General features: G+C 40.0%; 2 protein-coding genes across 3 annotated transcripts; both read right to left on the reverse strand.

The window, feature by feature from the left end:
* Positions 1 to 31: 31 nt before the first annotated feature.
* Positions 32 to 5,340, reverse strand: ccne2 (cyclin E2). Of its 2 annotated transcripts, none has more exons than XM_043260273.1 (11): positions 5,321 to 5,340; positions 4,339 to 4,385; positions 4,173 to 4,248; positions 4,017 to 4,067; positions 3,367 to 3,515; positions 3,013 to 3,148; positions 2,785 to 2,931; positions 2,438 to 2,668; positions 2,237 to 2,348; positions 1,208 to 1,365; positions 32 to 1,107 (listed from the first exon to the last, which is right to left on the reverse strand). In XM_043260273.1, exons 2-11 carry the CDS (start codon positions 4,350 to 4,352, stop codon positions 1,000 to 1,002), a joined length of 1,182 nt encoding a protein of 393 aa, XP_043116208.1. In that variant the 5' UTR covers positions 4,353 to 4,385; positions 5,321 to 5,340; the 3' UTR covers positions 32 to 999. The 2 variants fall into 2 exon arrangements, with proteins under 2 accessions (XP_043116208.1, XP_043116207.1); XM_043260272.1 differs by having other exon boundaries at positions 4,017 to 4,070.
* A 1,823-nt stretch (positions 5,341 to 7,163) lies between these two features.
* Positions 7,164 to 14,244, reverse strand: tp53inp1 (tumor protein p53 inducible nuclear protein 1). The gene is made up of 4 exons (XM_043260869.1): positions 14,012 to 14,244; positions 11,888 to 12,210; positions 9,706 to 10,057; positions 7,164 to 9,390 (listed from the first exon to the last, which is right to left on the reverse strand). The coding sequence occupies exons 2-4, from the start codon at positions 12,009 to 12,011 to the stop codon at positions 9,138 to 9,140; spliced, it is 729 nt and encodes a 242-aa protein (XP_043116804.1). The 5' UTR covers positions 12,012 to 12,210; positions 14,012 to 14,244; the 3' UTR covers positions 7,164 to 9,137.
* Positions 14,245 to 14,842: the final 598 nt, after the last annotated feature.

Raw genomic sequence — 14,842 nt, forward strand, 5'->3', positions numbered from 1 at the left:
GGAGTAATGATAAAAATGAACAGAAACAAGATCTTCTTTCACGTTTTAATAACTTCACATTGGAAATGACATTACAGAGTCTTGAAATTGTTATTTTGTACACATATACATCTTATGTACATTACATAGTACATTTTTTTTACACTGTTTTTAAAAATCAACAATGAAGCTATCACCGGCTCGAGTCCAGGTCAAATTTAATTCAAGCTATGCTACGAACGAAGACTTTAAATTCATAAATAGCAAGCACCTCAAATTATTAAATATGCCTTTGGCATTGAGGAACGAAATTGCAATTCAAATATTAAAACGAAAAATCTATCTATATGAAATAAATATGCAGTTTTCTTAAATTCAGTTTGGTAAATTCACTTCTGAGGGGTGAAAACGGTCAAGTCTTACAGGAGTATCTTGGGAATGACGTTCACGAGGATCTGAACGATTCTGCTGGTTGTACAGGCTCGTCCTGTTTAACAAGCGCAGTTAGCACCACTGGGTTGGCGTTGGACCACATTAACGCCAACATCCAGAACACACATTTCACGTCACACACAGCCACACAATAAAATTAAATTGTATTTACATCACATAAAATGGTAACTTATGATCCACGAAGCAGCAGCAGCATCTGTGCAGACTTCTGATCTGGCGACGTAGCCAGGAGCTCTTGAGCAGGTTCAGTCCGAGATCATTAACATTTCATTTCTAGCTTCAGAAAATAGATATTACTCCATTCTTCAAAATGGAAGGCACTTTTGAGTGCTTCAAATACTGCTCTGGGAAACCAATCGTAGGTTTTCCCTCAGTTTCACACAACGTCTGAATGTTTGTTGTGTTACGGCCTGGATTGGTTTCCCACAGACCAACAAAAAAAAAAAATATTTAAATGCAGCACACAACTGTAAGTCTCTGGATGTGTTGGTCTAGAAGGTCTCTTAGATCTCTGGGCTGTGATGGAATTAAATAAAGACTAGCAACAGAAGGTTGTCTTCAAACCCGTCAGGCGTTAGCAGGTTTCTCAGTGCTTTTAGGAGGGGTCAGTATCCCGGCCACAGCCAGCGGAGACATCCTATCCAAGCTGTCCTGCTGCCGGTCATGTGCTTCACTCTAAAGAGCAACACATACACAAAAAAAAGGATGCGTTAAAACAGGAAATCTGAAATAAACCTGATTGAGGTGACGATTTACAAAAAAAACCACCACGCACCAGCATGGCCAGGTAGTCCACGTGGGTCTGTACGTTGTGACGACTTTCTGACGCCACCTTTTTGAAGTCCTTCAGCTGCGGCCTGGGCCATTCACGCACCGCTCGGGCAAACGGGTTCATCCACCGCACACAGCTTGATATGCTGTCCCATGTGAGCCCTGGTGGGCAAGAAAAAAGAAAAACTTAGCACAAACCTATCAAAATAATGCAAAAACCTTAGGGGGGGTTCTGCAGATAATTTCAGGCCCAATTAAGAAAAAAAGGTCAGTAATTAAATTATGGGAACATTATACATCTATATGGTATCTAAATGTAAATGTCAAAAGATCACAATTTATATAAAAAAACAAAAAAAAAAACACATGTTCTTCCCAAATATGTGTCTTGAGTATTAGTATAAGTTTTGAATTACTGTTGAATTAAGGTGCTTTTAATTCAAATTCAAAGCAGTATTAGTATCGCTTTTTGTGAAACAGATGATCAGGTTTTATTATTAAAAATAAGGACAAATCCATCGGTGTCAGAAAATTATTCAAATGGAAAAAAAAACACTACACTGCCAGTTATTTGTTATTGCTTATTTTAAAAGAATAGTTACTCCAAAAATAAAAGCTTGTAAGTTTGTAACCTAAATAAGTTTATGCAAAAAATATAAAGTTTTGGTTACAAACTTTCTTCAAAATATCTTCCTGTGTGTTCAGCAGGGAAAAAAAAAAAAAATCATACTACTAAAGAATGAATAAATGACAGAATTAAAATTTTTGGGTAAACTGTGCATAACCTCAACCTGATGTTCAGTTTCTCAGAAAACAAAGGCATCTTCATTTTGCATCTCTTGATTTTAAGGGTTTGATATTAAAACTGGCAATCAAGGCAAAAATACTGTGGAAGACGCTCATTCGTCGCAGCGCTTATAACATTTAATACCATGGCTTCGTGAATTTTGAAGGAATTCATTTGTGTATTGATAAAACATCTTTTTAAAAGCTGCGGAAACCCCGAAAAGACACCCGAGATCAGAAAACTCACCTGATACTTTATGGACCGTTTCAAAAGAAGTAAAGTGACAAAAGGCAGCAGCAGCGAGGACTCCGTACTGGAAATCCAAACAATCAACGTCCAAAATGCAGAGATCCAACAACTGCAGAGAAGATTCAGAGGTCAGAAGAGGCATCGAGATAACAAGACGGCCATCTACAGGTTTACCTCCAAAGAGAGCCCAATTCTCACCTGCGTGATTTGGATGTAGGTTTCCTGCGAGAACTGAGGAACGAGGAAATTAGCATCGTCCTTCGAAGAGTCCACTTGGGAGTAGAGCTTCAACCACGAGATGACCGTCTCGGGACAGAGCTCCCACTTCAACGCCTTCAAGATCACAAGCTCTTTAGAAAGAATCTCCTCCTCGTTGCAGGCTCCGTCCGTCACGTAAGCAAACTCCTGGAGCTTCGGCGGGTAAATCTCCTGTCAAAAAAAAATGTAATTTGAGGAAAAGTGGCACTGATGTTTCAGATGACTTGTGTTGTGTTTCTAAAACATCCTAGTTCTGTGAAAACCAGTTGAAGCTGAAGATGAAGTACCTCTATCTTTGAGGCTATGAAGAGTGAGGTTATGCCGATGAGCTGCAGCTGATCTTTGCCAATGTCTTTTTGAGTGAGCATGAAGCGATCGAAGATGTCCTGAGCCAAGTAAAAAGTCTCCCGGTGGAGAGTATAAACTTCACTGACCTGCGCAGAAAAGAATTTGATATCAGATTAAACAAACAATCAGGCGACAAGACCAAAAGCCCTTTATAAACGCGAGCGTACCTCCATGAGCCAGTCCAGTAGAATGGACCTCATTTTAGGCTGCAGGGATGGGTGCTGCTGCATAAAGCCCTTGTCGTGAACGTATTTCAGCTCCTTGTTTAGCATCTTTATCCACACGTCATCTGAACTGGCCCAGCTGACAGGACAACGGCGAATTAGCATTATAAGAAACAGTGACCATGAGCATTACATAACTCAGGAAATGTTTGAAGTAGTGGTTGCATATAAATTAAGCCACTATGATTCTGGATTAGTTTAAATAATAATAACATATCAAGTATTATTTGTAAGGGACTTCGGTTTTGTTATCATCTTTCCCTTTTCAAAGGAGAAGACGCTGTGATCGTGGGTTACCTGAGGCATGGCAGCGGAGAGGGTTTCACAAAGAGGTTCTTGAATCTGAAGCGCTTGAAACCAGAAAGATTAGCGGCGTCCTGATGAACCTCCTTCTGAGGAGTCTCGATTAACACGCTGGGACTAACATCGCCTTCAAAACACCGGTTCTAGAAAAAGAAACGAATCCGACTCAGCCAACTAAATTCACATTAAGCACGAATAAGAACAGGTCCGCCCCAGAAGACACACAGTACATAGTTAACATTTAGCATGGCTTTAAAAGAAATATCCTTTCAGTAAACATTTTGTGATTATTAAACAAAATTAATACAGCTGCTGCAAAACAAAACGTTAAAAGTACTAGAGGTCATACGCACATTACTAAACTTTTCAGTGATCTAATTACGTTTTTTTTTTTTTGCGGGCTGCTGAATAAAGGAAATAAAAGCGGGAGGTTCTGCGCGTGACGTCACGGCGCGCGCTGATTATCCCGGTGACATCATTAGCGCGCGTGACCGAATTACTGCATAATAAACAGACTGCTCGGATATCTCCATACAAACTTAATACATACTAAACAGAAACAATTTGACTCTTTTAGCGGTTTAATAATAATAATAATAAATAAACGCAGCGTAATGCTGGTAAAAAAATACATATCAGCTCACCTGAATTTCATAGTGCTGTTTCTTAGATGCTGATGGTACTCTTCTATTGCACTGCTGAAAAAAATTATGACATTTAGATATGCGTGTATATTCCGAAGAAAATACTTCACCGTTTCAGCAAATTGTTTCTTTTTTCAAAATAAATTGTAATCTCACCTCGCTTTTCCTTTTCCTCTGCGGTTTATTTTGCTCTGGTGCGTTTTCATTTCTTTCTTGTAATGTGTTGCGACTACTATTCAAACACAAACGTAACAAAGGAATATAAGTAGGATCTTCAAGGGTCGGCCAAGTCAAGTTTTCGACGAAAGAAAATAATTCTTACCTGCGTCTTGACATTTTCTAAACAAATGGTGTGCTTTTCTCCTGTTCCTGTGAAACAAACGTAACGTCGCAGCGTTAAAATTACACGTAATAATCAGCACTTTTTCAGCCTAAACTAACAATAGTGTAGTTGCTACACGTCTATAACGTATTTATAAAATAATAATAAAAACATTAAAGGAGTAATACGTGCAAAAAGGCTCAACAATAAACACTCGAGCCTCAGCCATTTGACCAGAGATAAGTAGATACACTTACAGCGATTTTTTTAATAAATTCGTGCGAATTAAAAATAATTGAAAGTCGAAAGGCACGGAGGATGAACGCAGTCTGCACAAGCAGCGATGTGATCATCTGGTGTTTTACTAAAACCAGAAATACATGATCCAGTTCTGTAGGTTTATGAAAGGACAGTCCGCGCCAATTTACATGAAGCGGGAGACGGCAGCTGCGCCGACACAAAAACCCGTCGAAGGTGTATTTAAAACGCATCGAACACCGGTTTAACCGAAAATGCGGTTAGGGTAACTCTTTGGCGTGTGGAAAGCCTGTATCGTTTTTAACAACATCAGTTATTTTCCCAGTTTCGAAGAGAGTTAACAAACGCGCGTCCGCGTACATACGAGGATCTAATCTGGCGCCTAGCAGAGCTGGCTAACTTTCAGTAACATCCCCCCTCCGAGGTCGACATTACATCAAACTTTTGCCCAGAAGATACTTCTAAACACACCGATTACGCTTCCCGCCTGAATAATCCAGCTAAAACTCGCCGATTTAAGGGGTCCCGAGGGGGATCTTCGACTTTAACGTTAGTCGCAACGTACGTGGTTAAGTTAAAAGGGTCGCGCTTCCGTTTTAAAGGCGAAACAACGTAAAACAGCAACGCTGTATCTTCCAAAACATGTTTGCGACAGGATTTTAGCGAAGTAAAATTAAATTAAGAAGGGTTGCAGGTGAAAGAAGGCTAAAGTAAGCGTCCTTACCGCAGTGTTCAGTGCGAATGAATGAATGGATGGCGCCAAGCGTTATATAGTCCAGCGGTTCACGGCTACTGCGCATGCGTTGAGCTCTTTTGAGACTTTAAAAACAGCCCTAAAAGCGATACATAACGTTGTGTCTGGGGGCTAAAAATGCCCGAACGTAGTGTTTTGTAATGGTTTAAAAGCATATACACGGAATTAGACACGATAACGTCGACTGTCCGTGAGAAACAGACGGGAATGTTTGTGGTTTACGGACTTGCGTTTAGCCGCGTCGACCTTTGGTTTAAATATGTAAAAAACGCGCTTTCCTGCCTTCCCGGTCAAACGGATCCGGGGCTCGAGGACCTAACGCACCATATGCGAATAGGTCTGTATGTTAAAAGTCGCGTTTGTGTGCAATAACGAAGAGTTTTTGACTCCGAGGAGACGCTTCCTAGTTTGACAGCTTCTAGTGGGCGGGGTTTGAATCGCTCTGACCAATCGTGGATATTCTGTGAGAAACAACGTGCTCTTGTAAACAAACCCGTGAGAGGATTCTTATTCTGACAGGCAATGACAATCTTATCGAAAACGATGTTTATCATTAATCTTATCATAATATTAGTTGTATTACACAAGCATAGATGCCAACTTATCAATCAAAAGCATTATCTGTTGTTGTTCTTAAAGAAATGACACTGATTCTCTAATTGCCTATCACGCTCAGTTTTTGTGACAAGGCGTTTGTATATCTTCTAACTGGTTACATTGTTGTTTTAATCTGAGCATGAAACAAAAATGACATGAACAAGCTAACATACATTTTACCGCTTTTGCACCCGGCATACTATATAAATTGTATATATTATATACAAGGTCTGTCGATACAGTATCAATGTAACAGCTCTGTGTAAAATGTATTGTATAAACCTTATTAAAAAAAACTACAAAACCCCGGGAACAGTTTTTGGAGGGATGTGAAAGCGGCGCGAATTCATCAAACAGAAATCCCGCTCACCCTTTTGTTTTGCGTATGTTACGTCACATCCGGGGTGAGGAGAAATACTGCTACGTGCAATGTAGAAAAACATGTCTTCCAAATTCAGACATCCCAAACGTTTTATTTTGTATTAACATTACAGTTACAATTCCGAGGCACTGACCCTTCCAAACAATTCGTACAGTAGTTACAAAAACTTAACTTTCTTATCAAAAAAATTATTGAAATGCATTTTAGCTTGTGAGGAAATAACATTAAACCTCCCTGCCTGGTCATATATAACAGTGTCACCCACGTATTAATTTAAATATTATATGTCATGTACATATCAAGAAACAAAGCAATTAAAAAGTTATTTAAAAAAAAAGCAAATATGGTATAATTTTAATTTTAATTCTAATTTAATTTGTCAGGTTGTAAGATAAAACAAGATTAGAAATCAACATCATAAAATATATTAAATGTTCTCTAACACAAACTACAACTGACATTTTTACCATAGCATTTTTAATATATCTTTGACTGTATGGGTTACTTCTAAATGCACCAATGAATCAAACAGAGAAACAAGGAAGGCATGATTAAACTGGTACAGTTAGAAATCTACTTTATTAAGGTTAATACCCACACTGGTACAATGAATAATAGGCTTGCAGTAATCATGGCTTGGGATTCTTTAGAGATTAGCCAGGTTGAGTTACAGGTTGGTATGGGTTCATGAGTGGAAACCTTTCATTATAATTTGGTGTAGTGATTAAGTTACAGTATAACTTACACATGATGCCTGAACATGCAAACACCTACCTAGTCGGAAATACTTTTCTTAACATTTCTGCTTAATAACAAAAAAGGGAGAAATCTTCGTTTCGTATTAAAACATTTATTGAGAAGGGAGTATACATAATGACAAATAGTTGGTTTTGAGACATATGAAACGAACAATTTATTTGCAAATTATACTACTCATATAAAACAGTCTGTGTATGACATGTATCCAAAACACATCAGTTCAAGAAAAAGATAAATAAACAATGCTAAGTAATGCTAAAACCCTACACTTTTGGCAAAGTGCTGTATTATTCCAGTAAACTAAAATAAAAAATAAATCAACCGAAGCATAGTCTAAAACTTAGCAATGCCACAGAGAATTTTCTTCACACATTAAACACAGGAAAAAAAAAACATTTGCTACATTTCGTGTAAAAGTTGACAGAGCAAGTGGCTCACAGAGACAAGGTAATCCTCTGTGCATAGTAAAATTACATTTGTTTGTGTCCCTTTGGACAAATTTCAAGTTCTTCACGGATGCATTGTCATACTGTTCACCTGGAAGGCACATGATCCCCAAATGCAATTCAAGGCAAAATGAAATCCCTGTTATGAATACCAAATATCAGGCATCTACTGACATAGAGAAAGAGGGCCTCCCCAGTATTACTCAAGGAATATGAAGAGCACCTTATGTCCCTTCCATTCCCTTCGTCCACAGAGAAAAATGTCAGAAAATGCAATATACTGCTCAACACAGACTGCAGCAAGCGAAAGAAGAAAAGCTGTAGGTGTTTTCCTTGAGTTGCTAATGCATGTGAAATGCATTCGACTGAATGTCAGAGTTACTGAATTCAGTTCCATTCGTTTAGGGGAGACATTTACCTTGGCAGTGTCATCGGAAATTTACAACACCAGGTCATGAGTGATAAAGGAATAAAGAGTAACAAACATAACCTACAAAGAATTTTAAGTCTGTTGCTACTTAAATATTTCGCTCAGCAAATATAATGTGTAACTAGTCAAAAAAAAAAACTTTAACTCCGTCAAAGGCTTTAACAGTCAGTTAAGAGAAAGAGTTTGTTTTCACAGTCCTCGGAGGAGCAAGCTTTCATTCAAAGTGTGAGACGCACGTTATGTTAAAGATTTACATCAATTACAAATATTTCCACAAGGTAACATACGCACGTTAGAGGTTCTCCAGTATGTACAGAGACAAATTTACCGTCTGCAAGTAATCTGCATTTTTAGCAAAGAGCAAAAGGTGAACAGTGATGACCCTGAGACATGTACTGCAGATATAGAGCAAACATGAAAATTAACATTACAACACTTGATGTCTTTTTTTGTTTGTTTTTCACCTGTTGGAAAATTAGCACTACACAGTCATACATCAAATCAGTCACTAAAAATAGGAAAAACTGCTTACATACATATCTATCTACGCAGATAACATACACTCTTATCAACTTCATACTGATATGTAATATATTCAATATTTTTTTCTTTTGAAAATATTTTGGAGGTTTTTTTTTTTTTAAATATATTTTACATACTTTGAAATCTACTATGGAAACAAGGCTTTTAGTGATAATAAACCCAGTATATTTTAAAAGAGACAAAAAAAAAAGGAAGAAAGCACTGATCTACAGAATCACAGGCAGGTTCCTTCCTAACCAGAAAAGTGCTGCTGAATATTTAATCACTGGTGTGATTGAACTTAGTATGGCTTAAAAAAAAAAAAAAAAAAAAGCAAAGACAACAAGTTAAAGGCATTGAAAGTGCCAAGCTGCCTACACATGCTCCAACAGAGCACTACAACATCGTGCTCACTATAACAAAACACTTGGTTATTCAACCTTCATGACATATAACATAAGACAGAACCAGATGGAGCTTATAAAGGAAACACGATGCAGACACATTCAGGTCGAGTGGAACCTGCCGTGAAGTAAAGTGACCTATGGCATTGATTCTGAAGGATTCCGTTCCTTCTGGCGAAAGACCAATTCTCCCAGTGTGGAAGGGGTGGTGTGCAGGGGAGGACGGGGGAGTGCAGTGGGGACCGTCTCAGTAGTTGTACTGCCTCTGGCCCGGCTGGTGAACGTAGCCTCCGGTGGGTTTGGCCTGTCTGGCTCCGCCATCGCGCAGCAGGTTGAGGCGGCGGAGAGCGTTGCGGGACAGCTGCTGGCGCTCCACGTTTTCACGGATGCGCTGGGCCAAGCGGACGTTCTTGGTCTGCTCCAGAAACCCGGCGTGAGCAGCTACCAGAGCGGCTGCGTAGCAGGCAGAAGGATGACTGGGCCGGCGCTGAACATCAGATCTGCAAAGACAAACAAAATGCCATGTAATATGTTGTATGATTGTACAATACCCCTAAATATTTTTGTCTCGGCTCAATAAAGTCTTTAGAAATTTTTTAGAAAGTTATATGGCAAGTAGCCATGTAGTAAGCAAGTTAACGTACATCTAGACAGTAGTTAGCCCCAAATAAACCCCATCAGAGTGATACGCTTTTAAAAAAAAGGGCACGATCATTGGGGTGATACCATAAGGTACAAACGGGTTTTATTCAGTGATAACAATTGGTTGGATGTGCATTAACACTCACAAACAAAACTCTCAATCTGCCCTTTACCTTAAAATCGATGGCTCACGGGTGCCTTCCTTGGCAGGTCGTTGACGGGGGCTGTGAACAGCGTACACGGACATGCTGGGATGCTCGATCAGAAGGTTCTCCAGAGGACTGGTCTCCAGCAGGACCGGGGCTCTGCCTCCAGCCATGAAACAAGGCGGAGGGGTAATGAACCAGCTCTCTTCAAGCCCACATGTCGCCTCGAGACGCAAGAAGTTGCCGTCTTCTGCGTCAGTGTCTGTCGCTGAATCCAGAGAGGAGCAGGAGGAGCAGCGCACGGGAGAGTCCAGAGGAGCGACATCGTCAGAGCACCCCTCCACCAGATCATCTCCACACGCACTGGAGCAGGCCTTCGCTACAGGAGCAGAGAACAGAGAAGATGTTACTACGTGGCTTCCTATACACTATTCATGAAAGCACAAATTCAGCATGAAATTGAAAATTGTCTTCCCTTATGCGAGTGAAACTGCTTCTTGAGCAAAAAAAGTAATGATGGCACATCACTGCAGTACTCAATAAAATTTAGAAACTGTACATTTTAATTTCACGGTGAATTCTGAGAGCTAATACAATGAGGTGAAGAAAAAAAATCCCATTGACAATGATGTACTACTAGGCCTATATTTCATATGTAGAGTGTAGAATATCACACCAAGTAACTTGGAATGCTGAAAAACCAACCGAAACCCGAACATGTTTTGAGATAGCTTTGTCTGTATAATTTAAATATCACCAGTTCTATCGAAAACAACTCACATGTTTAGACAGAAACTGAGAGAGTAAATATTTTGCACACAACTCTACTTCTATTTGTACTCTTCGTGGTTCCTGGCAGGTAACCAGAAATGGTGTAAACAGCTGGCTTTTGGGCAGAGCCTCTGAGACGCCGCACAATCGGTGTCCTCTAGAGGGCAGTGTCATATAACTTGAAGCGACCGAACACTTGACAGCCTTCACATTAAGGTCATGTGACAAATTTGAAATGAGTGATAACGCCTTGTATTTACACCAAATGTAACACAAGCCCAACTAGTGATTAGAGTCTCCCACACCCACAACATGGCGTTATAGCACACACAGAACTTCCCTTGCACAGAACCACACCTTGTTTATCTGTAGCCTTGCAGCGTCCTGCCAGATGACATCAAACATATTCTCAACTCGGCTGGTTAAGAAGGCTTTTAACCCTCTTACGGCACTCTTCAATGTCCCCGAGCAGCCAGTTTACTTTTAATCCTCTGACCGTGATGGGAAAATAATCACTTACTTCCCTCAAGCTATATGGTTATGAAACAAGAGAAATGTTTTAATCTCTGTACCCTTCCTGTCTACACCGGCCGAACGATTGATGCTTGTAATCGTTCCGTGTTCAAGGGTGCTTTATGTTCATAAAAGGTAACTTAATCTGTCCTATTTTTATCGTAGACCCCACCATAGACACTTTTGTCTGACAGGCTAAAAGCAGCATTGCCCATAAACATGTCTGTCACCCCCTGCCCTAAAACAGGGAACTGGACCATCTAGATTGCCTTGCACCTGAAATATTCACACACATACACAATATGAGAAGGCCTGTATTTGGGCAGGCAGCTTATACGAGAGGCATCATGTTAATGAGGTTATCGCATCCGTGCCAGGGGTTAGAGAATCTGTAATATGGCTCCTGCAGACCAAGTCATCAGTATTAGCAGAGGTGATCTAGGGTCGTCTCATGAATAAGAGGACGTCTGCATAGCCAGTTTGCAATGCAGTTTGCAAGCCCTTCTATCACTGAACAAATTTTAGAGTAAAATGGGATATTCTGTGTACGGTCTATATAAATTGGAAATTGATCTGATCAATTTCATGCAGGCTTTATGTTCATTTCACGCCGACTTCAATATTATTTAAATGGATGGCATGGCCTGACATCAGCTGAAACAGAAAGTTGATTCAAAGGAAGAGCAAGCACATTTTAATGAATGATTCTGAAGACACTTTGCAATTAGAATAACATGCACCAGTGTCCACAATAAAATTAGAAAACACGCATTAAAAAGGCTGCAATTGCTTGAAATGCTGAGAGTACAGCACCCTCGTTCTTTTGATGCAAACTGCCTGTTCATTTCTGCATTTAGGGATCTTACACAAGATCCATATTTCAGTTCACTAATCAAAAACAGGAAATGCAAGAAAGATCCCTCACCTAGATAATCGACCAGAATCCACTCATCGTCCTCCTCCTTCTCATTGAAGTCTGGATCCACAGGACATCCACTGCCCTCCTCCAGGGAGTCTCCAAACAAGATGCTGGTGAACCTCTGGAACATGGTGCTGTCCGGGGCAGAGGTGCGAGGTTGGATGGTCCTGCTGGGAGTGGGCGAGGGCCGGGCTCTTTGGTCATCAGCTGCGGGAGCCGCTCACTGAGATCTTGGTAAAGGTGCTGAAGTGCATTAGTTACTCCTTCTCAGCCGAGGAACACCTGATGAAGATCAGCCATAGCTCTTGTTGATTGTGCAAAAACAAGCCCTGGAGGACAAGCAAGAAGATAACCGTGTTGTTAAGCAAAATGTACACGAAAAAAACTGACCAGCCTTCAAGTACAGAACATTTCCTGTTTCGGTCACGTTCTGCTGCGATTAGCCATAAATTACAGGTCATAAAATACAGACGGATCTTCCTGAGAGCAGACCAGCCAAAACAAAGCGCTCTAAAGTGTCTCTGCTGTTACAGATACTGTCAGTCCTCTTCTCACGAAGCTGATGCCTATGAAAACTGATCTTTGTACAGATACACCCAGCCTCCTTCAGGACTGTGACTCATGAGGGTACCTTTATCCGTTGTTTTGCTTGTGACAACAAAGAGAGACAGCTGTGAAGTGAAGGGCTACAAGCTGTTCTTCACCCCACTACATCACTGAAACAAGACAACCAATTCATACTCCTTTCCACCTGCTCATATAGTCATGGCAGCACTCTTTGTTTGTGTGTTTAGGGGGGTGGGGGCTATAATGGGGTCACATACATATAATAAGCACCCGTCAGAACCCCCCAAAAAGAGGATTACAGACTGACAAGCAGAGATAAGTAGGACCGGGATGGCCTTTGTGTCAGCATCTCGGAGGAAAGGAGTGTAGGAGACATTTTTAAAAGTAAAAAAGAACACTATTATGTATCAACTTGGTTTTTCATTATATATTATATAATATACTGCATTATCCTCACTACATACAAATTCCACAAAGGACAACGGTCAACAGACTCCCATTTCATCTCTCTGCTGTTGTAAAAAAAAAACATCTTTAAAAGACGTTAACTTGACATAAAACTGAATTTAAACACAAAACGTCTACAATTTGTGTATATGTGCATATCAGAACTGCGCTTCCTTTAAAAAAAATAATAAATAATAATAAAAACTTTTTGTCTCCGTTTGGATCATAGCCAGGGCAAAACTATCTTTACCAGATTTCCCCACCAGACCTGGTGGAAACTGACCAAAAACCTTCTGAAACCAGTGAAAACCATTTATAACTGATTTAAGCAGTTCTTTACAGCAGCTATTTGATTGTACAATTACATAACACCATCCTATAAAGGCAATTTTTTTTCAAAGTTTTTATTATTATTACTACTTTATTTATTTCTGCAGGCCCAAAACTGAACACTGCACACATTTCAGTGATCCTTTACCGAAATCGTTCAAACTGCGGGTGCAAAAAGGATCAAAAGGAGATCAACATTTAACGTGGAAGCGCGCAGCAAAACAATACCTTATATTTATGAAGACAGCCGTTATCACAGACTGCTAAATTAATATTAATGACGCACCCACGCATTGAAAAAGCAGGCACCGTCGAGCTTATCACAATCCGAATAATTGTACGGGTGCAAAAACACAAGAAAGCTGCATTTGCCTGTCATATACGATGGGTTATCGACCCGCTCTCAGAGAGGGGAGGGTTGAGTGTAACACTACACCGACTGACTGGGCGGACCGCGAACCCAAACGCTTCAACCGACTCTGCTAAACAAAGCTTAATCCTTAAAATCCAAACACGCTCGCGTTGCAGAAACAATGAACATATCAAATCGCCGGCAGGCTTCGACAGGTTTGCGCTACGCAGAATGTCGATAGACGTAAACGCATTTTTTTTATTCCATTTTTAACATTTACGCGTTCGACCAAAATTATTATTTTTTTCTTTTCACAACTCATTTTGACACATCCACGCATAATACACGCACGGTATTCTTTAAGTCCGAGACGTTTTTATAACGCATTAAAGCGCAATGTCGGTCGGATCCGCAACAAAGAGGTTTTAACTCACCTGCGGCAAAAGTAATGTAAACAGGAAGAGGGTTGACTTCAAGAACAAAAACAGATCACTTCAAGTGGCTTGAGGTAGATTATTCGCCGTGCGATGTATAAAAATATATAAATACAATTCTTCCCGGAAGAAATTAAAAGTTTCTGGACCCTTTAGTTCGGAGTTTTGCTAGTCTGTTCTTTCGTTTCTTCTCCGAGGTCTCAACTGCTCCCTTTGTTATTGTTGTGGAAAATTAACAGCTGATCGGTCGTTACGTAGCTGAGGACAGCCTATGGGCGGGGCCTGTAGGAACCCTCTCAGCCAATGAAATGGCTCCCCTGACTATGACTGACTGTCACCAACGCACGTGACCTCATCCCGGGAAAGGCAAGACCGGGCAGAGCACTCCATGTTAAGGAGTGTCACTCGTTATTTGTCGGGTTGTAAAAAGTTTTTTGAAAATATTCTTTAAAAAATATGACGAATGTATAAGCCTCACGTATTGTTGCCTTAACTTTCGAGGCATTACTGACCGAGCAGGATCATGTAAGTGATAAAAGTTGACCGAAAACGGAACTGTAAAATCATTCGGAAGAATCTATTTTCATTACATAACTGAAATGACTGGAATTCTTTCATGAAGTTTATCTTCAACCAGACAGTGCTAAAACATTCTGATGGCTCAAAAAACTTTTTAACTATGTTAATGTGTATCTTACACAGTTTTCATCCAACTAAACAAACTCTTAAAAGATTATATACAATCAGCTGGTCACCGTTACCCATAACATCCTAAAAATGCATTCATTTACTTACCCATTAAATGGACATAAAATGTAGTTTCGAATATCT

Source organism: Puntigrus tetrazona, chromosome 16, assembly GCF_018831695.1.
Source record: "Puntigrus tetrazona isolate hp1 chromosome 16, ASM1883169v1, whole genome shotgun sequence".
Classification (NCBI taxonomy): domain Eukaryota; kingdom Metazoa; phylum Chordata; class Actinopteri; order Cypriniformes; family Cyprinidae; genus Puntigrus; species Puntigrus tetrazona.

Bases quoted from the DNA above. Each gene is read 5' to 3' on its own strand.
- tp53inp1 (XM_043260869.1), bottom strand. From the start codon at position 12,011: ATGTTCCAGAGGTTCACCAGCATCTTGTTTGGAGACTCCCTGGAGGAG. The intron at 10,058-11,887 runs GTGAGGGATCTT...CTGCTCCTGTAG, and splicing joins GATTCTGGTCGATTATCTAG to CGAAGGCCTGCTCCAGTGCG. The intron at 9,391-9,705 runs GTAAAGGGCAGA...TTGTCTTTGCAG, and splicing joins CGTGAGCCATCGATTTTAAG to ATCTGATGTTCAGCGCCGGC.
- ccne2 (XM_043260272.1), bottom strand. The intron at 3,149-3,366 runs GTAACCCACGAT...TTGTCCTGTCAG, and splicing joins TCTCCGCTGCCATGCCTCAG to CTGGGCCAGTTCAGATGACG. The intron at 2,669-2,784 runs GTACTTCATCTT...TTTTTTTGACAG, and splicing joins TCATAGCCTCAAAGATAGAG to GAGATTTACCCGCCGAAGCT.